We start from the raw sequence: 25,641 nt of genomic DNA on the forward strand, positions 1-25,641 counted from the left end.
ATTGGGCCCATGGCTAATACAGGATAATCTCCCCATCTCAAATTTTTTTACTAATCACATCTGCAAAGTCCCTTTTGCCGCATAAGGTGACATATTCACAGATTCTGGAGATTAGGGTGTGGATAACATTGGGGAGGCTGTTATTCTGTCTCTCACAAGTACTTATGACGAATATTTAGAATTTCTGGCTCATGGTGATAATAAAAATCAGACTCAGTTAATTTTATTACTGTTTTTTAAATTCTCTGTGGACAATGCACTCCCTTACTGCCTGCAAACCTGGGGAATTGGCACTCCCCCTGCCTCCTTTTGGTACCCAGTGTTCATGACTGAGCATTGCTTTCTTGAACCCATTTAGAGTTTATACACTTGGGAGCTAATGAAATTCATACCTTTACTACTTCTTTAAACCTTAGTATTTGGGTATTTTGAATGCTGACCACTCGCTTCTCAAGATTTAACAAATTATCATATCATTTTTTCCTGACTGCCGAAGCTCAGTTTTTCAGCATAAATTCTTTTGGTAAAGCCAATTGGTAACTCATCACTTTAAAAAATTTAGGCAAAATTGGTATATAACATTACACAGATTTCAGGTGTACAACATTATAATTCAATATTTGTATGCACTATAAAGTGATCACCACTGTAAGTCTTGTCACCATCTATCACCATACAGTTGATCCCCTTCACCCATTTCACCATCCTCCAATCCCCTTCCTCTCTAGTTACCCACCAATCTGTTCTCTGTATCTATGAATTTGTTTTTGTTTTTGTTTTGTTTGTTCATTAGTTTCTGTTCTTCAGAGTATCTCCCACATCGTCATTTCATTCCATTCCTTATATAGCCAACCCATATCTTAATAGAGTATGAGAAAACATTTTGCCCGGTGTTGTCACAAGATCAAGGAGGAGAGAGGCAGAAAATTATTCCAAGGAGTTTTTCCTAGGATAGTATCTCAAAGCGATTTGCCTACTCTCCACCAGAATCACCTTGGTGCTTATTAAATTCAGATTTCAGGGCCTGGGATCTAGAGTCAACATCTGATGTAAGTGATAATCTAAAGGACTTTTTTATACACGTTTAATTTTGGGACCCATTCTTCTAGTCTTTGAAGACCTAGGAATGTGTCTTTAGAAGGCATCTAAGTCATTTGGCAATTATATTCCTTGTGATGTTTCTGAACTCTGCCCCCACCCCACAGGAAGCCTATGCTATTTTAAACAGATTTGAAGTTGAAGTAACCAAAGAAGAATCAGAAGCAGTTGATACCTTGAGATATTCTTTCAACAAATTGCAGAGTAAAGCTGTAAGTACAAATTTAATTCTTACTTTTTTTTTTTTTATTGCTGTGTTGGGTCTTAGTTACGGTACACTGGCTCTTTACGGTGGCACATGGGCTTCTCTCTAGTTGTGGTGTGCGTGCGGGTTTTCTCTTCTCTAGTTGTGGCATGTGGGCTCCAGAGCACGTGAGCTCTGTAGTTTGCGGCATGCAGGCTCTCTTGCTGAGGCGGGCGAGCTGAGTAGTTGTGCTGCGTGGACTTGGTTGCCCCGCAGCATGTAGGAGTTTAGTTCCCTGACCTGGGATCGAACCCGTGTCCCCTGCATTGGAAGGCGGTTCTTTACCACTGGACCCCCAGGGAAGTCCCAATTTTTACTTTTTTATTAAGTTACTATCTCCAGAAAAAAATACATTTCAAACCTTTAAAAAGCTCAATATATATTATCTTAAAAGCTTTATTGATATATAATCCACATAGTATAACATTTACCATTTCAAAGTATACAATTCTGTGATTGTTAATATATGCACAGAGTTGCATGACAACCATCATTATCTAATTTTAGAATATTTTCTTCACCCCAAAAGCAACCCCATACCCATTAGTAATCACTCCTCATTTTCCTCCTCACCCCAGCCCCTGGCAACCACTACTTTTTTGTCTCTATGGATTTGCCTTTTCTGGACACTTAATGTAGATAGAATCATATAATATGTAGTCTTTTGTGACTGGCTTCTTTCACTTACAGTATGTTGTCAAGGTTTATCCATATTGTCTCACGTACCAGTACTTCATTCTCCTAATGTCTAATAATTCTTAGCATCTTTACATGTACTTACCGGCCATTTGTATATATCTTCTTTGAAGAAAGGTGAATTTAAATCCTTTCCTTGTTTTTTAAATTGGGTTGTCTCTTTGAGTTGTAAGAGTTCTTTATATATTCTGGATGTAAGTCCCTTAATCAAAGGATTTGCAAACATTTTCTCTCATTTGTTGGTTTTTTTTCACTTTCTTGATGGTGTCCTTTGAAGTACAAAAACTTTAAATTTTGATAAAGTCCAATTTGTCTATTTTTTATTCCGTTGCTTGTGTTTTGGTATCGTGTGTAGGAAACCATTGCCTAATCCAGGGTCATGAAGAGTCACTACTGTGTTTTCTTATGAGAGTTTTATAATTTTACCCTTACATTTAGGTCTTTGATACATTTTGAGTTAATTTTTGTATATGGTGTGAGTTAGGGGTCCATCATCATGTAAAAGCATGTGGGTGTCCTGTTGTCTCAGTGCCGTTTGTTGTAAAGACTGTTCTTTCACCAATGAATTGTCTTGGCACCCTGGAGAAAATCAGTTAACCATAAATGTAAGGGTTTATTTCTGGACTCTCAATTCTATTCTGTTGATCCATATGTCTACCCCTATGCCAGTCTTGATTATAGTAGCTTTGTACTAAGGTTAAAAAAATTGTGGTAAAATACACATAACCTAAAATTTACCATCTTAATCATTTTTAAGTGTGGAGTTCAGTAGTGTTAAGTATGTTCACATTGTTGTGCATCCAATCTCCAGAACTTTTTCATATTTCAAAACTGAATCTACCCATTAAACAACAATTCCCCATTTCACCCTTTCCCCACTTCCTGGAAACTACCATTCTACTTTGTCTTTATGAATTTGACTACTTCAGTTTCCTCATATAAGTGAAATCATACAATATTTTTCTTTATGTAACTGACTTATTTCAGTTAGCATAATGTCCTCAAGATTCATCCATGTTGTAGCATATGTCAGAATTTCCTTCCTTTACAATGCTGAATAATATTCCCTCATATGCAACATATACCACATTTTGTTTATTCATTCATCCATCGATGGGCACTTGTGTTTCTCCCACCTTTTGGCTGTTGTGAATAATGCTACTATGGACATGGGTGTACAGATATCTCTTTGAGACCTGCTTTCAGTTCTTTTGGATACACCCAGGAATAGAATTGATGGATCATATAGTAATTCTATTTTCAGTTTTTTAGAACTGCCGTACTGTGTTCCATAGCAGCTGCACCATTTTACGTTCCCAGCAAAAGTGCACAAGGGTTCCAATTTCTCCACATGTTCACCAACACTTGTTATTTTCTGTGTCCTTGATAGTAGTCATCCTAATGGGTGAGGTGGTATCTCATTGTGGTTTTGATTTGCATTTGCCTAATGAAAAGTGATGTTGAGCATCTTTTCATATGCTTGTTGGCCATTTGTATATCTTGCCTAGTTTTTTTTTTTTTGCGGTACGCAGGCCTCTCACCGCTGTGGCCTCTCCCATTGCGGAGCACAGGCCCGGGACGTGCAGGCCCAGTGGCCATGGCTCACGGGCCCAGCCAGTCTGCGGCACGTGGGAATCCCCCTGGACCAGGGCACGAACCCGTGTCCCCCGCTTCCGCAGGCAGACTCCCAACCACTGCACCACCAGGGAAGCCCTCTTGCCTAGTTTTAAGTTGGGTTGTTTGGTTTTTGTTGTTGTTGGGTGGTGGAAGTTCTTTATATATTCTGGATATTAACTTCTTATCAGACATATGATTAGCAAATATTTTCTCCCATTCTATAGGGTGCCTGTTTACTCTGTTGATTGTGTCTTTATAATCCTTTTTATTTCTGTAAAGTAAGTAGTGCTGTCCCTTCTTTCTTTCCTAATTTTAGTAATTTGAGTCCTTTCTCCTTTATTCTAGGTTAGACTAGTTAAAGTTTTGTCACTTCTGTTGCTCTTTACTAGGAAGAAACTTTTAGTTTGTTGATTTTCTCTATTGTTTTCTTATTCTCTATATCATTTATTTGTGCTCTTTTAAAATTATTTTCTTCCTTTTGCTTACTTTGGGTTTAGTTTGTTCTTCTTTGTCTAGTTGGTTAAGGTGGTTGGTTAGGTTACTGATTTGAGGTCTTTTTTCTTTTAATGTTGGCGTTTATAGCTATAAATCTCTCTCTGAGCATTTTTGAAGTTGGTAAATATTTAGCCATTAAAAGTGAACCCTAAGGGGCTTCCCTGGTGGCGCAGTGGTTGAGTCTGCCTGCCGGTGCAGGGGACACGGGTTCGTGCCCCGGTCCGGGAAGATCCCACATGCCACAGAGTGGCTGGGCCCATGAGCCATGGCCACTGAGCCTGCGCGCCCGGAGCCTGTGCTCCGCAACGGGAGAGGCCACAACAGTGAGAGGCCTGCCTACCGCAAAAAAGAAAAAAAAAAAGTGAATCCCAAGGGAGGGTCCAGATTCTTTAATTATACTAAAAAATTTTATTGAATATTAATTAATTAATGTTGGCTTAAAATTTCCTGTTTATGGAAAGATTTGTCACTGAGATTGAAGCAAGGCAAAGTAGCAAGGGCACAGACCTGAATTTGGGGTCATGACTTGTGATTCTGGCTCTGCCACCAGCCAGTTGGGTGATCTTATGCAAGTTAACAACCTTTGTTTCTCAGTTTCTTCATGTGGCCCTTTAGGAATATTTTAGAAGCTTTAAAAAATGCAGTTGTGAGGCTTGAGATGATGTACATAAAATACTTTTTCAATACTTATTTCTATTTAAGTTCAATATTGACTAATCACTTATTTTGAAAAGTGTTTGTGGGTTAGTCTAGACAGTGAGTCTTAGCAAGGAAATGGGGAGGCCTCTGTTGAGATTTAATGAAGCCCAGTTTTCTATTATTGTTCAATTTAACAGATTCACCTGGGTTTTTCTGCCATTTCTCTGTTAGTGTTAAACCTACTGACCCAGTCTTTACTACAGTCACCATTAAGCTTAAAGCAGTATATGTTCCAACCCAGAAAGATGCTATTGTTGAGAGCAGTTAAGAGCAAGAGCCCTGGAACCACACTGCCAGGTTTTGAATCTTGACCTTGTCTCATACTGGTGTTAGGATGTTGAGGAAGTTAGTCTCTGTGGGCCTTGGTTTTCTCACTTGTAAAATGGGTATAATATTAGTATTTACCACGCAGGATGGTTGTGAGCATTAAATGAGTTAACATATGTAAAGAGCCTGGCAGAGAGAAAACATGAATTAAGTGCTAACTATTATGATTGCAGGTTTAAGCAGAAGCTTTGAAGACCATTGTGGAAGACATATTTGCTATTTTTTTTAAACCTAGAGTAATATCATTTTCTTAGAGGGAACTGCTCCAATTATTGGAACCATGTGAACCTACTAGAAATTGTTAATCCCAGACTGTGGCCTGGTCCCAGAGACAGCATGTGACTCAGACTGGGCCCATAGTAGTAACTGCTTCCTTGGCCTGAACTGGGTCAGCCAGAAAATGTTTTCCTAACTGCAGTTAGATAGCTTTGCCTCTTGGGTCATGAACTAGAATTATCTGAGTCTCTTGATGGTGCATTTGGATTGTTTATTTCTGTGTTTTTCTTTTTTTTTAACAAATAACATTGCAGAGACATCCTTGTTCATACAGTACATCTGTGAGATAACAAACTAGCTGGAGTAAAATTGTAGTTTTCATTTAAATACATTACTTTCACTCTCACATTGAATATTCTTTTTTATTCCAGGTTTCTGTACAAGATGAACTAGTTGAAGTGCAGCTAAAGTTTAAAAGTAGTCTACTAGAATCCGTGGAAGTTTTTCGTGAGGATGTAATGAATTTTGCAGAAGCATATGAGACGGTAATTTAAGTGTTGCATGCTGTGTGTTAAGATGTTTGGTGGTGTGTTTATATGAGGTGAAAGTAATGAACCCTGAGAAATACACTGTGATTTGTACATTGTATGTAAGACGCTATCTTTGCATATTTGCAGCAATTAAAAAGGGGGGATAGCTCGTCCTTTAAGCATGTTTCATGTAGAAAGAGAGAAAAGGAGCAACAACTTTGGAAATTGTGGAAGGAACAAAGTCTGCTTTTGTCCTTTCTCAAGACCAGAATACTCATAATTAAAAATGTAATACAGTTGTTGGAAGGCTGTAAGAAACTATAAATGCCCTAATGCCAGGGTAATGCAACTGATTTTTTTCCCACTAACTCTTAGAGAACCAAAAGGGTCACTAAACATAAAAAATAAATGTCATCCTTGGTCAGTCCCACAGACTATTCAACCTGGTATAATGACTGATTAATGGTCGACCTCTTTGAAGTTAAACTCAGAAGTTGGATATAGTCCCCTAAAATATTCTACTTTCTTTTAGTGGTCACAATAGATCTGAAATCATAAGATAATTTAAGCCCTTGGCGCTACTTTTATAGCATTTTTTTAAACATCTTTATTGGGGTATAATTGCTTTACAATGGTGTGTTAGTTTCTGCTTTATAACAAAGTGAATCAGTTATACATATACATATGTTCCCATATCTCTTCCCTCTTGCGTCTCCCTCCCTCCCACCCTCCCTATCCCACCCCTCTAGGTGGTCACAAACCACCGAGCTGATCTCCCTGTGCTATGCGGCTGCTTCCCACTAGCTATCTATTTTATGTTTGGTAGTGTATATATGTCCATGCCACTCTTTCACTTTGTCATAGCTCACCCTTCCCCTCCCCGTATCCTCAAGTCCATTCTCTAGTAGGTCTGTGTCTTTATTCCTGTCTTATGCCTAGGTTCTTCATGACCTCTTTTTTTTTTTCTTAGATTCCATATATATGTGTTAGCATACAGTATTTGTTTTTCTCTTTCTGACTTACTTCACTCTGTATGACAGACTGTAGGTCCATCCACCTCACTACTTATAAATCAATTTCGTTTCTTTTTATGGCTGAGTAATATTCTATTGTATATATGTGCCACATCTTCTTTATCTATTCATCCGATGATGGACACTTAAGTTGCTTCCATGTCCTGGCTATTGTAAATAGAGCTGCAATGAACATTTTGGTACATGACTCTTCTTGAATTATGGTTTTCTCAGGGTATATGCCCAGTAGTGGGATTGCTGGGTTGTATGGTAACTCTATTTTTAGTTTTGTAAGGAACCTCCATACTGTTCTCCATAGTGGCTGTATCAATTTACATTCTCACCAACAGTGCAAGAGTGTTCCCTTTTCTCCACACCCTCTTCAGCATGTATTGTTTCTAGATTTTTTGATGATGGCCATTCTGACTGGTGTGAGATGATATCTCATTGTAGTTCTGATTTGCATTTCTGTAGTGATTAATGATGCTGAGCATCCTTTCATGTGTTTGTTGGCAGTCTGTATATCTTCTTTGGAGAAATGTCTATTTAGATCTTCTGCCCATTTTTGGATTGGGTTGTTTGTTTTTTTGTTATTGAGCTGCTTGAGCTGCTTGTAAATTTTGGAGATTAATCCTTTGTCAGTTGCTTCATTTGCAAATATTTTCTCCCATTCTGAGGGTTGTCTTTTGGTCTTGTTTATGGTTTCCTTCACTGTGCAAAAGCTTCTAAGTTTCATTAGGTCCCATTTGTTTATTTTTGTTTTTATTTCCATTTCTCTAGGAGGTGGGTCAGAAAGGATCTTGCTGTGATTTATGTCATAGAGTGTTCTGCCTATGTTTTCCTCTAAGAGTTTGATAGTGTCTGGCCTTACATTAGGTCTTTAATCCATTTTGAGTTTATTTTTGTGTATGGTGTTAGGGAGTGTTCTAATTTCATACTTTTATATCACACTTTTTTTTAACGTGTACTAAACATCTCTTTTAGGTTTGATTAGTCAACATTTTATTGCTCTATTATTCTCTTACACTGGCAGTCTTGCATATTATTTAGCATATCCATAATATTCATGATTGTACAGACCATTTGGTATCTTTTTTGCAACTGTTTTCTGGCACATGGCCACCAGAGACCGCCTTCTGCTTCTTCCAAGTATTCAACCTTATGTGTGTCTCTGTTTCCATATTGGGCTGGACTATTCGTGAAAGAAGGTTGTTCTCAGAGCCCTATCTCAGTTATTCTAATGCACAGCCACAGCATCATCATTTATAATAAAAAATGAATTGAAACAGAGCTCTTGTGTTACGAACTTCATATAGGATGTAATTTTAATCACATTTTTTATTAGCTGTGTCAAGGTCCTTTAAAAAATGAATGGAAGTTACAGTGATGCAAATATACTAAAATTGAGTGTTATCATAGTCTGTGAATATAATAAAAACCATTGAATTGTACATTTTAAATGAGTTGATTGTATAATATGTGAATTATATCTCAATAAAACTGTTGCAAAAAATAAATGAAAACTTCATGTACAGGGCAAAATTAGATCATATAAATTAAAAATCATGGTCTTTGTTTTAAAGGAAATAATAGGTAAATCTAATAAATAGATAAATACATGTGATTAGGAATTAAAATGCAGATTATATTATTCATTACAGGAAGGACCCATGGTTCCAAATATACCACCCCAAGAAGCTAGCAACAGGTTACAGATATTTCAGGTAAAACTACATTTTTTTGGTTACATTTACATTCCCTGCATTTATACTTAGGTGGCTTCCACGGTCATCCCACCAGGAAATATAGAGCTATTGTCCAAAAACCAGTGTTTTCTTTACTAGGAATACCCAAGTTTTGCAGCAAATCTAGCCATATGAAGGCTTTCTGTAATTTATGCTTTAGTTTTGCCACATACTGGGTCGGTATTTCTAAATATTCCTTTACCTATGTTGGAGGTTACGTCATATCACTTGATGATTGGGTTTTTCACCCCAAACCAAATAAATGGAGTAGTCAGTAATCTTGTTTTTGTTGCTTTATATGTAGGTTCCTTGGATGGTTCAGGTTGGTTCCATGCACACTTTTGCCAGAAAGGTTCAATCAGTTTGGATGGAACCTCTTAAACTGCAGGTTCTCCTGAGATTGGTAGGGGTAGTTCAGGCTTTTTCCATCATAACAACTGGAATTTTTCATATGACATCTAATTTTCAAGTATCTCCCTTGATATGAGTGTTTTAAAATAGAAAAGCCATACCCTGATAAGAAAAGTGTTTCTTCAGGATCATTGGAGCAAGCAGGAATTGCAGCTGGTCCCTAGTGGAATAAACTTATGCAAAGTAGACAAGATCATCTGTCCTGCTGCCTGATTGCAGGAGGGTAGGTCTGGCCCAGTAGATTTCTGTAAGATAACCCTTGTGCCGGCAAGGGTTTTCGTGGGATGCAGCAGGCACAAGCCTTTCACCTAAATATGTTCTCCTTAGATAAAAAGGCTAGTCCCGTGTTATTGTGGGGGTTCTCCAGAACTGTGGCCATCACTCTTGGACTAAAACCAGCTCCTCCCATCACCCTTGCCAGCTCTTTATGCTGTACCCTGGAGGAAACTCTGATCCTTTACTACCTGAAGTCCTCAGATTTGGAGGCAGCGTCCCAGGGAGAGGCCTTCCTCTCTGGAGGAGCCAGGGCTAAGGCTGATGTGGTGGCTGCCTGCTGAGCCAAGAGGAACCTCTCAGCAATAAAAGCAATAGGTAGTAATGTTGGATGGTGATAAGTGCCAAGGGAAGAAAAAGGCAGGGAAGGGGCATAAAGTGCTAGGCCGTGTGTATGTAAAGTGGAGGTGAAATTTAAAATAGGGTCTCCAGGGAAGGCCTCCTTGAGAGGTGACATTTGAGTAGAGACCTGGGGAAGTGAGAGAATGAGCCAGGCAGATTATCTGGAGAAGCAGCTTTCCAGGCAGGGGAAGAGCAGTACAAAAGCCCTGAGTAAGAGCACGTAAGAGAAGCAACAGGAGATTAGTACGGCTGGAACAGAATGAGCAAGGAGATGGTTGTAGCAATAAGTCCAGAGAGATAAGGAGAAGACAGACTGTTAGAACCCTTGCCAGCCCCTGAGGGGCACTGGCTTTGACTCTGAGTGAGATGAGTGACATGATCTTATGATTTCATGGGCCAGCCTGTCTACTGCGTTGAGAATAGATTATTGGAAGTCACGGCTAAAAGCAGGGAGACTGATTAGGAGGCTATTGCAATATTCCAGGGGAGGGGTGATAGTAACTTGGACCAGAGTGGTGACATTGGAGTTGATGAAAAATGGTTGGAGCCTGGGTATATTATGAAGATAGGCGCCTCCCTTCCTTGTCTTTCCCTTGGGAGTTATCAATGCATCAGTCAACAACTGGGACTTTAATGAGCCACCCTTTTACTAGGGGTGTGTTCACTTCACTGAAAAGGCAATGTAGGGCCCATCTTTTGCCTCCTTGTACCTTCTTTCTGCCTGTGCCTGGGCTTGTAAGCTGAGCAGCCTGCTTGCTGAGCATCTGGCTGGATATATGGCTGGGGGTCAGATTTGCAGACCTAACGCTTCTCAAAAGCAGGTGTTCTCCCTACCCCCTCCAAAGCAGGTACCCAAGATCTAGATCTGGGGAAGAAGCAGGAGCCTCATCTCAGGTCCCAGTGGTGTTTTCTGATGCAACTTTACTTTGATTTGGGGAATTACTGGGTACTTGGCTGCTGACAAAGCTGACATTTTGTTTCCTGTTTGGCTGGTGCTTTTTATATTATTTCGGACCTGAGTGGAAAAAGGGGTGAGGGATTGGCATTCATCAGGAGTCTTGCTCACATTAACAAGATTTTAGGGACTTCCTCGGTGGCACAGTGGTTAGGAATCTGCCTGCCAGTGCGGGGGACATGGGTTCAAGTCCTGGTCCGGGAAGATCCCACATGCCGCAGAGCAACTAAGCCCGTGCACCACGACTACTGAGCCCACGTGCCACAACTACTGAAGTCCATGCGACTAGAACCTATGCTCCGCAACAAGAGAAACCACCGCAATGAGAAGCCTGCGCACGGCAACTAAGAGTAGCCCCCGCTCACTGCAACTAGAGAAAGCCCGCACGCAGCAATGAAGACCCAGTGCAGCCAAAAATAAATAAATAAATTTAAAAAAAACACAAAGAAAACCCCAAGATTTTAAATGTCGTCCTTTAAGTGTATGCTAACTTTGAAGTTTTCCTTTCTCCTTTCCTAATGTCCACATACTCCCATGGACTTTTCGTTTAGTCCATTTATTGAGTAACCACCATACTAACCACCAAGGAATATAAAAAGTGCAAAATGGCTCTTCCTCTCTAGGAACGAAGAATTCGTTGGAGTTCCTCCTGCATCTTCACACCTTCCTGATTTGGCTCCTGTAATATGTGCTACTGTATCTGTCAGATCTGTATCATTATCTGATCACTGTGAGGTCTGATGACAGACAGTTTCCAGGACTGGGAATTTAGGATCCTTATTGATATGTTATACCATTTATGTAGAGCCCGCATATCTTGTCACAAGTGAATAATTTCTGTTTGCTTTTGTGCTTTTAACACTGTTAATACTTAGCATTCTAAGTATAGGAGATTCAAATTCCAGTTCAAAAGACCTGAACATTAACTTTGCTGATTTAAATTGAGTTATTACTTTCAGATGTATTTATGGGAACTTGAAAATGTAAGTCTGGGGACCACTTAATTTATTAAGGAAATAATTTTACATAAAATGATTACTTTCAGAATGCTTGAAAGTTAATTTCCTAAACGCTTAACTTTTCCTCTGATAGCTTTGTATCAGCATAAATTTGCTTCACAAATCCTTGTTTCATAGATAATATTCAATAAACTTCAATGTAGCTTTTATTCCGATTATAATGAATTCTACTTTAATGGGCTCTGAATTTATTACATCTTACTATAATTTAAAAACCTTTTATAGGCCAATTTTGATGATCTGTGGAGGAAATTCGTTACATATTCATCTGGTGAACAACTTTTTGGGTTGCCTGTGACTGACTATGAGGTTTTACACAAAATTAGGTAAGTTTAGAAACTGGACAAGTTTATTATAAATAATTAACTGTCCATTAGAAGAATCATGTCATCATTAAATCCTTCATCATGCAGAGAAGAGTCTGGCTTGGAAAACTCCTAAATAGTCCCCTCATTCCTGGCTATTCCTGACCCATTGGATGCACAGTCTCCATATACAAAATAAATGTTCTAGGGGAGTAGAAAATACAATGCAAAAATTCTGGGCGTTAATGGTCTATATTTAGCCTGTGCTTTATTTTTTTTCTTTTCGTGATTTTGAATCAATAATTGTACAGAAGCACTGCAACTTCGGATAACTTTTGTTTACTTAGAGGAATAGCCGTGCTCGGCTCTTGCTTCCTTCTTACTGCATTTATGCTAAGTGCTTTTCCCCATTGAGTAGGCATAGAATTCATTGAGATTGAAGGCCAGGGAACTTAATTGATTTTAAAGAGTAACAGTTGCTTTTAAACAGTGGATCTAGGATTTAACCAAGTATATTTTGGTATAATGTTAAATATAACTTTCTTCAAAGGCAAAATTAAAACAGTGGTATTAGCTTATTAGGATCTTGGCTTTAGAACTTTATGTTGACTTGTTTCAAAATCCCAGCATGAAAATGTCATGGCACAAAGTACCTAAAATTGTCTGAAGATAAATGAATTCCTCAGCCATTTAGGGAAGGTGGTTTGTTTTTTTTTTCTAAAAATAGGCATTTGCTAAGCTTAACCCAATTACTAATTGTGTTAGAATTGCCGATGTCTGGTCCTTTCCCCTGACATTAAATCAGAATCTCTGGGATGGGGTCCTAGCATTTCTGCATTTTTATAAACTCTCTAGTTAATTCTTTTGCACACTCAGTCTGAGAATCAGTGTTTTATTTTGACCTGCAGTATTCTAGGAAAACTAATCATTCTCATTAACCTTCTGGACCAATGGACCCTTTTAATTTTTTATGTTTTTAAGTAATTATGAATACTTTTCAGAAGTAAGAATAAAGGAATGGTGAAAAGCAGTTTTATTAGAAAATTTAATGAGAATTTAAGCAGAAAAAAGCCAAACTTTTACTCCATACTGTCCTGGTTTAAAGACGTATGTACACGAAATGGCGACCAACTTTTGAATGCAGCTCATTAGCTGTCATGCATGAACCTGGAGCATATCCATCCTGTAAACAGTGATTCCAGGTTTCAAATCCATCTTCAATAACTTCTAGCTTCTCATTACCTATGTTTTTTCTTGCACTTGCATTGTTAAAACTCAAAACTGTTGAAAACTCAGTCATAATTTTGTTCACCATCTTTTTTGCACTATAAATACAAAAATCTTTACTTTTAAATTTGAATGATCAGTTAACTTTTTCATTTCTGCATCATCTATTTCCTTTGAATACATATCTCCTTTCAACATTTTTCTTCTTGTGAAATATATCAAATAAAATTTATGTAAACATATAAATAATGAAAGAACACTGTCACTTATCTTTTTCACAAAATGGGATGCTCTAGGTTCTTGATGCAAAATACTGTGTGATACAGCCCTTGCCTCTATTGAAATATATCTTTCACTCATACATTATTGAATTTAAAAAAATCCATCTAGGTTATCATCTAAAGACACAAAAGTCTGAGATTTCACTTACACAATCAGTTTCACTATCAAAATTAGAGTCTAGAGCATTGCTTTCTGTCTCTTTTCTGTTTAATACTTGGGAAGCACCTTCCTTTGTCAATGTTATTCTTTTGCTGTTTTAGGTAGAAAATGAAAAGTACTGAATTCTTAATTGTATTAAGTGAAAGCTAAATAAACAAAAATCAAAAGACTACAAAAATGGTGTCTCCAAGAGTTCTTTTTTATACTTTCTTGAAAGATGATGCAATGTTTAGCAACACAATAAGAAATTTGAAGGACGATGCAGTAGTGATTATTTTTTCACTGTTGCATCATCTCTTTATAAGAGATATCATCATTCATTTTTCTTATTATTTTAGTCATTTTTAGTTTAATTGGGAATAATCAGTGATTAATAATGAAATAATTTCTAGGATGATGAATTAGAAAAATGAAACAAGAACTGAAAAAAAAAATAGCTAAGATTCCAAAATGTGTCTTAGATTTATAAAAACGTCCTGTGCACCTTGGTAATGGCAAGAGTAAAAAAAATAATAAACAGAAACCTCAATTAAATAGAGTCAGGAGACAAGAACGGGGAGCTTTCATGCTCTGCAACATTAGCAGAGCCCAACAAGAGGAGAGACTCCTCTTCTCTCCTGGCAACAACTCAGCCAATGAAAACCCATGGACTCTGTTTACTCTAGCCCTCCAACTTCCTATTCTCCTTCCCTTGCCATTTGGGGACTTGCACATGGCTCATCATGGTTGCAGACCCAGAACTGCAATTTTCTACTGATCCTGAGTAACACATTTTTCCTGGAGAAATAACTGGCAGTCTGTTTTAGGTCAACACAAGATAGAATGAGTTTTACTCCATCAAAAACATAAGCAAATTTATCTTTGGTTGCTGATTATCTATAATAAATAATAAATGTAACTCTCAATCCTTACAAAAAATTAGAACTGCTCAAGAAATAAAATTGAAAAAATAAAATTGGATTCAGTGGACCCTCATGGTATACTAAGGGTTGAGGAATTCCTGGGAGAATCCACAAACTCTGTTGAGTGGTCAATTTTTGGTGTTTTACACACTGAAGAAATTTTCCTTTACTTGGACCCAGAATCCCTCCTTTTATTCTTGTTTTGGATATAACTCAATCTGAGCACATGAGGGAAAGCTTTTGATAGGAAAGTGATGTTTAAAGTCAGACTTAAAAGGTAGACATAATCATAAAAATCTAGCTTGCGTTTGAAAGAAAAAAGTCAAATAAAACCTTAGCCTTATCTTTGATCATGTTAACACATTTTGGTCAGATTGTTTGCAATGATTGGTATGGTTGTAATAATCAAACCATTTGTTAATGTCATGTCATAGTATAATTTGGAATATTTGAAAGTTATAAACCTTAATTTATGGAGCTTTTAATACAGTCTTTGTTTGGAAACCGACAGGAGTGTATGTGTATTGGTGTATATAAGATATGATACACATAATATGTGAAATAATTTGATTAGATGAATTCTTCCTATCCAATAATGGAATTTATTTTTTAAATATGTGTTATGTAATGATTTAATTATTTGGTTTCCAGAAAGGAACTCAACTTGCTGCAGAAGCTGTATGGACTATATGATACTGTAATGGGCAATATTAGTGGTTATTATGAAATACTTTGGGGAGATGTAGACATTGAAAAAATTAATGCAGAACTGCAGGAGTTTCAAAACAGGTGAGTTTCAATTGAATTAAACTTAACTGTTTATAGTGCCTATCTTAGGATTCCATAGGTATTTCACAAATGAATTTATCCTCTGATATATTGCTGTATATTCATAACACCTTATTCAAAGAAATGTGTAGATGAAATAATTTTTTCTTTTTTTTCTGAAAGATGTCATAAACTGCCAAAAGGACTTAAAGATTGGCAAGCTTTTTTGGATCTGAAAAAAAGAATTGATGATTTCAGTGAGTCATGTCCTCTACTAGAAATGATGACCAATAAGGCAATGAAACAGAGACACTGGGATCGAATCTCTGAGTTAACTGGAACCCCATTTGATGTGGAATTGGATTCTTTTTGTCTTAGAAATATTATGGAAGCACCACTTCTTAAAAATAAGGATGACATTGAGGTACATAAGATTATAAGGTCTTACAAATGATCTATTAAAGAATCTTCCCTTTTTCTTTTCTGAAAACTTTACAAATAAACATGTTATTCGAGGGTGTATTGATTGCCCTATATAATGCACTCTCAGAATTTGAAATGATCCTGAACATTCCTTGATTTTGCAAAATAATGCTGTAACTCAAGGAAATAATATGATTATTTGAAATATTTAAGTTTTGGAGCTCCTCAGTCTGTCCTCCTTGTCCCTTAACTAAACTGCCATTTAAAAAATTCTGTTTATTTCTGTATTGTGTTCTTGGTGAATTCCTCACAACATTTTTCAAACTTCTAATTCTATGCTTTTTTACTATTAGTCTATTAAATATTTTAAAATATTATATCTTTCCTTTTTAAGATTTTTAATTGGTTCTTTTCCTTTTTCTATGCTTAGTGTTTGCATCAAATCCTTTTTTCTAAATGAGGTATAATCTATACCATATTAGTTTCAGGTGTACAACATAATGACTCAATATATGTATACATTGTGAAATGATCACTAAAATAAGTCTAGTTAACATCCATCACCACATATAGTTACAATTTTTTTCCTATGATGAGAAATTTTAGGATCTACTCTCTTAGCAGCTTTTAAATACAATACAGTATTATTAACTATAGTCACTATGCTATACATTACATCCCAAGAACTTATTCATTTTATAACTGGATGTTTGTACTCCTTAATCACCTTCACCCATTTTACCCACTCTGTTTGGCAATGACCAGTCTGTTCTATATATCTATGTTTCTGGTGTTTTGTTTTTGTTTAGATTCTGCATATAAATGAGATCATATGGTATTTGTCTTTTTCTGTCTGACTCATTTCACTTAGCATAGTGCCCTCAAAGTCCGTTCATCCGTGTTGTCACAAATGGCAGGATTTCCTTCTTTTTACATCTAAATAACATTCCATTTTATATAAATATACCACATTTTCTTTATCCATTCACCCATTGATGGATACTTAGGTTGTTTTCACATCTTTGCTCTTGCAAATAATGCTACAATGAACATGGTTATGTATATATCTTTTCAAGTTAGTGTTTTTATTTTCTTCAGATAAATATCCAGAAGTGGAATTACTAGATCACATGGTAGTTTTCTTTTTAATTTTTTGAGGATCCTCCATACTGTCTTCCATAGTGGCTACAGCAATTTACATTTCCATGCAAGGGTTCCTTTTTCTCCATATCCTCACCAACACTTAAGTTTTGTCTTTGTGATGATAGGTATTCCAACATGTGAGGTGATATTTAATTGTGGTTTTGATTCACATTTCCCTGGTGATAAGTGATGTTGAGCACCTTTTCATGTACCTGTTGGCTATTTGTATGTCTTTTTTTTGAAAAATGCCTATTCAGATCCTCTGCTCATTTTAAAATCAAATCGGTTGTTTTTGCTATTGAGTTGTAAGAGTTCTTTACATATATTAGATATTAACCCCTTATCAGAGTTATGCTTTGCAAATATTTTCTCCCATTTAGTAGGTTACCTTTTCATTTTGTATATGGTTTCTTGGTTACTGTAGCTTTGTAGTATAGTCTGAAGTCAGGGAGCCTGATTCCTCCAGCTCCGTTTTTCTTTCTCAAGATTGCTTTGGCTATTCAGGGTCTTTTGTATTTCCATACAAATTATGCATTTTTTTGTTCTAGTTCTGTGAAAAATGCCATTGGTAGTTTGATAGGGATTGCACTGAATCTGTAGATTACTTTGGGTAGTATAGTCATTTTCACAATGTTGATTCTTCCAATCCAAGAACATGGTATATCTCTCCATCTGTTTGTATCATCTTTAATTTCTTTCATCAGTGTCTTACAGTTTTCTGCATACAGGTCTTTTGTCTCCTTAGGTAGGTTTATTCCTAGGTATTTTATTCTTTTGTTTGCAGTGGTAAATGGTAATGTTTCCTTAATTTTTCTTTCAGGTTTTTCATCATTAGTATTTAGGAATGCAAGAGATTTCTGTGCATTAATTTTGTATCGTGCTACATTACGAACTTTATTGGTTAGTTCTAGTAGTTTTCTGGTAGCATCTTTAGGATTCTCTATGTATAGTATCATGTCATCTGCAAACAGTGACAGCTTTACTTCTTCTTTTCCGATTTGGATTCCTTTTATTTCTTTTTCTTCTCTGATTGCTGTGGCTAAAACTTCCAAAACTATGTTGAATAAGAGTGGTGAGAGTGGGCAACCTTGTCTTGTTCCTGATCTTAGTGGAAATGGTTTCAGTTTTTCACCATTGACAACTATGTTGGCTGTGGGTTTGTCATATATGGCCTTTATTATGTTGAGGTAAGTTCCCTCTATGCCTCCTTACTGGACGGTTTTTATCATAAATAGGTGTTGAATTTTGTCGCAAGCTTTTTCTGCATCTATTGTGATGATCATATGGTTTTTATCCTTCAGTTTGTTAATATGGTTTATCACATTGATTGATTTGTGTATATTGAAGAATCCTTGCGTTCCTGGGATAAACCCCACTTGATCATGGTGTATGATCCTTTTAATGTGCTGTTGGATTCTGTTTGCTAGTATTTTGTTGGGGATTTTTGCATCTATGTTCATCAGTGATATTGGCCTGTAGTTTTCTTTCTTTGTGACATCTTTGTCTGGTTTTGGTTTCAGAGTGATGGTGGTCTTGTAGAGTGAGTTTGCGAGTGTTTCTCCCCTCCCTCTGCTATATTTTGGAAGAGTTTGAGAAGGATAGGTGTTAGCTCTTCTCTAAATGTTTGATAGAATTTGCCTGTGAAGCCGTCTGGCCTGGGCTTTTGTTATTGGAATATTTTTAATCACAGTCTCAATTTCACTGCTTGTGATTGGTCTGTTGATATTTTCTATTTCTTCCTGGTTCAGGCTCGGAAGGTTGTGCTTTTCTAAGAATTTGTCCATTTCTTCCAGGTTGTCCATTTTATTGGCATAGAGTTGCTTGTAGTAATCCCTCATGATTTTTTTTATTTCTGCAGTGTCAGTTGTTACTTCTCCTTTTACATTTCTAATTCTATTGATTTGAGTCTTCTCCCTTTTTTTCTTGATTAGTCTGGCTAATGGTTTATCACTTTTGTTTATCTTCTCAAAGAACCAGCTTTTGGGTTTTTTGATCTATGCTATTGTTTCCTTCATTTCTCTTTTATTTCTGATCTGATCTTTATGATTTCTTTCCTACTGCTAGTTTTGGGGTTTTTTGGTTCTTCTTTCTCTAATTGCTTTAGGTGTAAGGTTAGGTTGTTTATTTGAAATGTTTCTTGTTTCTTGAGGTAGGATTGTATTGCTATAAATTTCCCTCTTAGAACTGCTTTTGCTGCATCCCATAGGTTTTGGGTCATCGTGTTTTCATTGTCATTTGTTTCTAGGTATTTTTTGATTTCCTCTTTGATTCTTCAGTGAACTCTTGGTTATTAAGTAGTATATTGTTTAGCCTCCCTGTGTTTGTATTTTTTACAGATATTTTTCTTGTAATTGATATCTAGTCTCATAGCGTTGTGGCCAGAAAAGATACTTGATATGATTTCAATTTTCTTAAATTTACCAAGGCTTGATTTGTGACCCAAGATATGATCTATCCTGGAGAATGTTCCATGAGCACTTGAGAAGAAAGTGTATTCTGTTGTTTTTGGATGGAATGTCTTATAAATATCAATTAAGTCCATCTTGTTTAATGTATCATTTAAAGCTTGTGTTTCCTTATTTATTTTCATTTTGGATGATCTGTCCATTGGTGAGAGTGGGGTGTTAAAGTCCCCTACTATGATTGTGTTACTGTCAATCTCCCCTTTTATTGCTGTTAGCATTTGCCTCATGTGTTGAGGTGCTCCTGTGTTTGGTGTGTCAGTATTTACAATTGTTATATCTTCTTCTTGGAATGATCCCTTGATTATTATGTAGTGTCCTTCTTTGTCTCTTGTAATAGTCTTTATTTTAAAGTCTATTTTGTCTGATATGAGAATTGCTACTCCAGCTTTCTTTTGATTTTCCTTTGCATGGAAAATCTTTTTCCATCCCCTCACTTTCAGTCTGTATGTGTCCCTAGGTCTGAAGTGGGTCTCTTGTAGAACAGCATATATATGGGTCTTGTTTTTGTATCCATTCAACCAGTCTGTGTCTTTTGGTTGGGTCATTGAATCCATTTACATTTAAGGTAATTATCGATATGTATGTTCCTATTACCATTTTCTTAATTGTTTGGGGTTTTTTATTGTAGGTCTTTTCTTTCTCTTGTGTTTCCTGCCCAGAGTAGTTCCTTTAGCATTTGTTCTAAAGCTGGTTTGGTGGTGCTGAATTCTCTTAGCTTTTGCTTTTTTGTAAAGGCTTTAATTTCTTCATCGGATCTGAATGAGATCCTTGCTGAGTAGAGTAATCTTGGTTGTAGGTTTTTCCCTTTCATCACTTAAATATGTCCTGCCACTCCCTTGTGGCTTGCAGAGTTTCTCCTGAAAGATCAGCTGTTAACCTTATGGAACCTTATGGGGATTCCTTTGTATGGTATTTGTTGCTTTTCTCTTGCCACTTTTATTATTTTTCTTTGTGTTTAATTTTTGATAGTTTGATTAATATGTGTCTTGGCATGTTTCTCCTTGGATTTATCCTGTATGGGACTCTCTGCGCTTCCTGGACTTGATTGACTATTTCCTTTCCCATATTAGGGAAGTTGTCAACTATAATCTCTTCAAATATTTTCTCAGTCCCTTTCTTTTTCTCTTCTTCTTCTGGGACCCCTATAATTCGAATATTGGTGCATTTAATGTTGTCCCAGAAATCTCTGAGACCATCCTCAATTGTTTTTCATTCTTTTTTCTTTATTCTCCTATGCGGTAGTTGTTTCCACTATTTTATCTTCCAGGTCCCTTATCTGTTCTTCTGCCTAAGTTATTCTGCTATTGATTCCTTTTAGAGAATTTTTAGTTTCAGTAATTGTATTGTTCATCATTGTTTGTTGCTCTTTAGTTCTTCTAGCTCCTTGTTGAAAGTATTTTGTATTTTCTCCATTCTATTTCCAAGATTTTGGATCATCTTTACTATCATTACTCTGAATTCTTTTTCAGGTAGACTGCCTACTTCCTCTTTATTTGTTTGGTTTGGTGGGTTTTTACCTTGCTCCTTCATCTGCTGTGTGTTTCTCTGTCTTCTCATTTTGCTTAACTTACTGTGTTTGGGGTCTCCTTTTCGCAGGCTGCAGGTTCATAGTTCCCATTTGTTTGCTGTCTGCCCCCAGTGGCTAAGGTTGGTTCAGTGGCTTGTGTAGGCTTCCTGGTGGAGGGGACTAGTGCTTGTGCTCTCGTGGATGAGGCTGGATCTTGTCTTTCTGGTGGCCAGGACCACATCCGGTGGTGTGTTTTGGGGTGTCTGTGACCTTATTATGATTTTAGGCAGCCTCTCTGCTACTGGGTGGGGTTGTGTTCCTATCTTGCTAGTTGTTTGGCATAGGGTGTCCAGAACTGTAGCTTGCTGGTCATTGAGTGGAGCTGGGTCTTAGTGTTGAGATGGAGATCTCTGGGAGAGCTTTCACCATTTGATATCATGTGGAGCTGGGAAGTCTCTGGTGGACCAATGTCCTGAACTTGGGTCTCCCACCTCAGAGGCTCAGGCCTGACACCCAGCCGGAGTACCAAGACCCTGTCAGCCACATGGCTTTTGTAGAATTTCTTCAGGGACTTCTGGTTGAGGCTTGGCTCCCAATTGTAATAGTGCAACTTGGAGGGTGCAGGCTTGCTTTTTCAATCAGCTTGGCAAACTCACAGATTCACTCCTACACACACTGGCTGCCCATTCCTGGAGCCTTCCAACCTGATGGCCTGAGGTTAGACTATTTTGAACTTTACTATTTATTTCCCGTTACCAGTGAGAGTTATACTTTCATGCATTTTCCTGTTACCAATTAGCATCCTTTCATTTTAGCCTAAAGAAGTCCCTTTAACATTTCTTGGAAGACTCATGTAGTGGTGATGAACTCCTTTAGGCTGTTGATTGTCTGAAAAACTCTTGATCTCTCCTTCAGTTCTGAAGGACAACTTCACCATTACAGTATTCTTGGTGGCAGTTTTTTTCTTTTAGCACTTTGAGTATATTGTGCCACTCCCTTTTGTCCTGCAAAGTTTCTGCTGAAAAATCTGCTGTTAGTCTCATGGGGTGCCCTTGTATGTAACAAGTTGTCTTTCTCTTGCTGTTTTTTAGATCTCTCCTTGTCTTTAACTTTTGACACTTTAATTACGTGTTTTGTTGTGAGTCTCTTTGGGTATATTTGCATGTTAAACAAATAGGCCTTTTTTTTTTCACAGAAGGACTAGGTGCTTTTTAGTCAGTTGTCTCTGTGCTGGGCCCTGGGTTGGTTGAGTACAAACAAGCCATTTAAGAACTATTTCTCAGTTTACTATGGCCTTGTGGGTCTCATGGACATAAGCCCTGAATTTTGGGGTGCTCACCTCTCAGGTACATGTCTTAAAAGTTGGGGTGCCCGATGTGGAGTTCAAATGGTTTGCTCCTCAGGGAGAACCTCTGGTCTGTGGGTTCCTTCCCGATTGTGGGTCCCTGTGCCAGGAGTGTGGCTGAACATGAGATTCTGTCTCAGCTTCTCCTGCCAGTTTTGATGTGAGTTTTTCCTTGTTCACCTAATGTGTTAGAGTTGCTCAACTAGTTTTTGGGTTTCTTTGAGTTCCATATGTAGCTGTAGGTTTGGTGTGCCCATGGGAGGAGGTGAGTTCAGTATCGTCCTATGTCACCATCTTTATCTAGAACTTAGTTCTTTTTCTTTTGTGACCACCTGTTCTTTTTTCATTTCTACATTTTTTCTGTCCTTTTTATAGATTCTTAGATTTATAGATGATTAAATCTACATATATTCTCAAATATTTTATATATTTTCAAGCCTATAAATCTCAAATTTTTAGAGTTCTTCATTTATCTCTTTGAGCATCCTAAACATAATTATTTTAAAATTTTTTATTATGGAAAATTTCAAAGAAAAGTAGGGATCCTCTTGCTTCCAAAATTATCACCTCATGGCCAATATAAGTTCATCTCTACCTCCCATACTCCAAGGCCCCCAGATTAACCATAATTAAAGATTATTTTTCAGATTGTTCTATAAAATTAATTTCACCTGGACTGAGTTTTTACTCTGATTGTTTTTTATGTTGGCTATTTCTCTGAGTATCGGATTTCTTTTCATGGGTTTTGCAATTTTTTTTTTCACTTTTTTTTTTTTTGGCTGTACCATGCGGCTTGCAAGATCTTAGTTCCCCAACCAGGGATTGAACCTGGGCCCTTGGCAGTGAAAGCGTGAAGTCCTAACCACAGGACTGCCAGAGAATTCCCAAGGGTATTGCAATTTTTATTTTTTAGAGGACTCATTTTGAGTGGCGAGCTTTAAAAAATGTGGCTTTTATGATTTGTTAAAATTGTTTTTCTCCTTCTGCATTTTAGCCTTCCTTAGGAGTTTAGTGGTTTTGTGGCTTCTTCCTGCATCCCCCATCTCCTCAAGTCCAGAGCCAGCTGTTACAATAGTGGTTTACATCCCCTATTCTGCTGTGGTGGGGCAGACCCAGGCAGAGCTGACCTGTCTGAGGTCTTGGTTGTGGACCTGGATCTGTCACCCCATCTGCCACATCCCTAGGTTCATTTAATCTAGATGACCAGATTGCAGCTACAGACAGCCTCCTTCCACAGTGGAGGGATCTAGACCATAGTCCTGATGGTCCCTTTCATACAGGCCACTTTTAGTCTCCTCTGTCCCGCAGGAGCCAAGGGGTTGGCACCCACTGACCAGAGCCCTCAGGCCTGGGCTTCAGCTCCACCTCCTGGCTTGCATGTCTTTTTCACTTCTAGTTCATGGAGATGTTTACCTTATTTTTAAGTCTTAATGTGTTTGTTTTTTACCTTCTCTTTTTGTGTTTTTTACATTACTCTATGTTTTTGGAGGCGAAAACTGCACCCCATGACCAGAAATATCCCCTAAATGTATGGTTTTGAGTTTTCTGCCGCCTCCTTGCCTCTTTTTAGCAACATGCACGCCACAAGTTTGTTTTCAAAACATTTTTGTCCTATTTATAAATGCCATTCAGATACTACTGAGGGAAATAAAGAGTTTAAAAAACCTTTGGTGACCACCTCATTCTTATATAAATAGGTTTTTACACTTAAGAGTATAGCTGTTCATAGGCTGTGCTTTGAAAACTTGATTTTGCAAGTCCAGGGGATTCTGGGATTCAGTTATTAACTATTCTTACCCCAAAACAGACTCTCAGTGTTGTCTACACTGGTATATTCTGTTTTCTTTACCCCATATACCCTGCTATTAGCCAAGCTGGATTCTTACTGTTACTTCATTCATGGCTTCTAAAGGAAGCCTTTTCCCTTCCTGTAAAATGTCTTCTCCCTCCCCCTTGTGGAATCCCACTTATTCTCAGATGCTCCCTCCTCAATGAAGCCTTTCCTCCTTGCTTCAGGCAAAAGTCATTTCTCCTCCTCAGAACTCACAACAGTTCACACCACTCTTATTACACTTACTACACACTAATTTGTAATATAATCATTTGTGGAAATTCCTTGATCCTTTATATTCCTTCCCATCTCTGAGCTTCTGTGATTCTAAGTATGAAAATTAATTGAGGCATGTTGCAGAAAACACCTTACTTTTATTTTCCTTTGTGAAACTTTCATATCAAAGATTCTCAGAAAAACAGAAAAACCCATTAAAAATAGAATTAACTTTTAATCAAGTGAGATATTCATATTAGGGCCAGAACAGGCAGGAATATAGCAATGTTTATATGTTACTTTAAAGAGTTCAAAAGAGTCTCATATATATTCTCATTTGCTTCTCATAGCAAGCTGCTGAGATAGAACAGCTGTGATTATATCCATTTTGGCTGAAAAACACCAACTAAAAATATAAATAAGAACATGATGATTTAAGTTCCATTATCTCATGTAGGTGGTACAATAAAATAATTAGTAGTCAGAGTGTCAGAAGGTTCTGGTTTGAACTTGCAACACAATCATCTTGAGCCTTGGTTTTCTTGGCCGTAAAATGACCCAATGACTTCTACGGCCAAGCTAAAAAATTCTGATTTTAAATGCACTTAATTTGTAATTGAAAATGTCATGACATATTCTTTGATTCCCTTCTGAAGGATGTTTGCATATCTGCCATTAAGGAGAAGGATATTGAAGCCAAGCTGACTCAGGTGATTGAGAATTGGACCAACCAGAACCTGAGTTTTGCAGCATTTAAGGGAAAGGGAGAGCTGCTGCTCAAAGGAACTGAATCGGGAGAGATTATCACCTTGATGGAGGATAGTTTAATGGTCTTAGGTTCCTTACTAAGCAACAGGTAATTTTATAATTTTCAGGGGAAGGTTTTGATTTGGTATTTAGGGTTATATAATTTTAGATAAAAGCCCAGTTTTGTAGCTGTGGCACAACACAAGATTCTGACCTAAAGTGTTGACTCTTGTCTGTCCTTACATGAACTACCTATTTTCCCTACTAATCATGGCCTCCATCTCTTCTATGGTACTCATCTCCCCTTCCTGTGTTTCCTGATGGGCCCCATCATAATTATTCTCCCTCAAATTGGCAGTTTACCTCCTAAACATCTGGACTCCCCACCAAGATGACACCTTCATTTTATCTCCTTTCTCTTTTCATTCTCTGATTTTTCATCATTGCCCTCCTTGGCTAAACCTGCTCAAGTGTTCAACCAATAGCCCAGGAAAAGTATGCTGTCAGCACATGAAGGAATATAATGAAGGGCTTGACACTTACACACTTGGATTTTTTATGGTGAAAAGTGGCCATATCTGTGCTGGGTCTACTGCAGCCTAAACGAGGCAACATGTCCATCACTGGACTACTGAACCGCT

At 37.4% G+C, this 25,641-nt stretch overlaps 1 protein-coding gene across 1 annotated transcript in view; it reads left to right on the top strand.

Annotated features, from left to right (window-relative positions):
- The window catches only part of DNAH8 (dynein axonemal heavy chain 8), a 332,081-nt gene that overhangs the window by 88,095 nt on the left and 218,345 nt on the right, over positions 1 to 25,641 (top strand). The window contains exons 29-35 of the mRNA XM_007458310.1: positions 1,206 to 1,310; positions 5,824 to 5,937; positions 8,597 to 8,659; positions 11,906 to 12,006; positions 15,207 to 15,344; positions 15,507 to 15,747; positions 24,910 to 25,109. Of these exons, the coding sequence (XP_007458372.1) occupies positions 1,206 to 1,310; positions 5,824 to 5,937; positions 8,597 to 8,659; positions 11,906 to 12,006; positions 15,207 to 15,344; positions 15,507 to 15,747; positions 24,910 to 25,109 (962 nt within the window). The remainder of the gene's footprint in view (positions 1 to 1,205; positions 1,311 to 5,823; positions 5,938 to 8,596; positions 8,660 to 11,905; positions 12,007 to 15,206; positions 15,345 to 15,506; positions 15,748 to 24,909; positions 25,110 to 25,641) is intronic.

The sequence above is a fragment of the Lipotes vexillifer genome, unplaced genomic scaffold (assembly GCF_000442215.2).
Source record: "Lipotes vexillifer unplaced genomic scaffold, Lipotes_vexillifer_v1.1 scaffold4, whole genome shotgun sequence".
Taxonomy (NCBI): domain Eukaryota; kingdom Metazoa; phylum Chordata; class Mammalia; order Artiodactyla; family Lipotidae; genus Lipotes; species Lipotes vexillifer.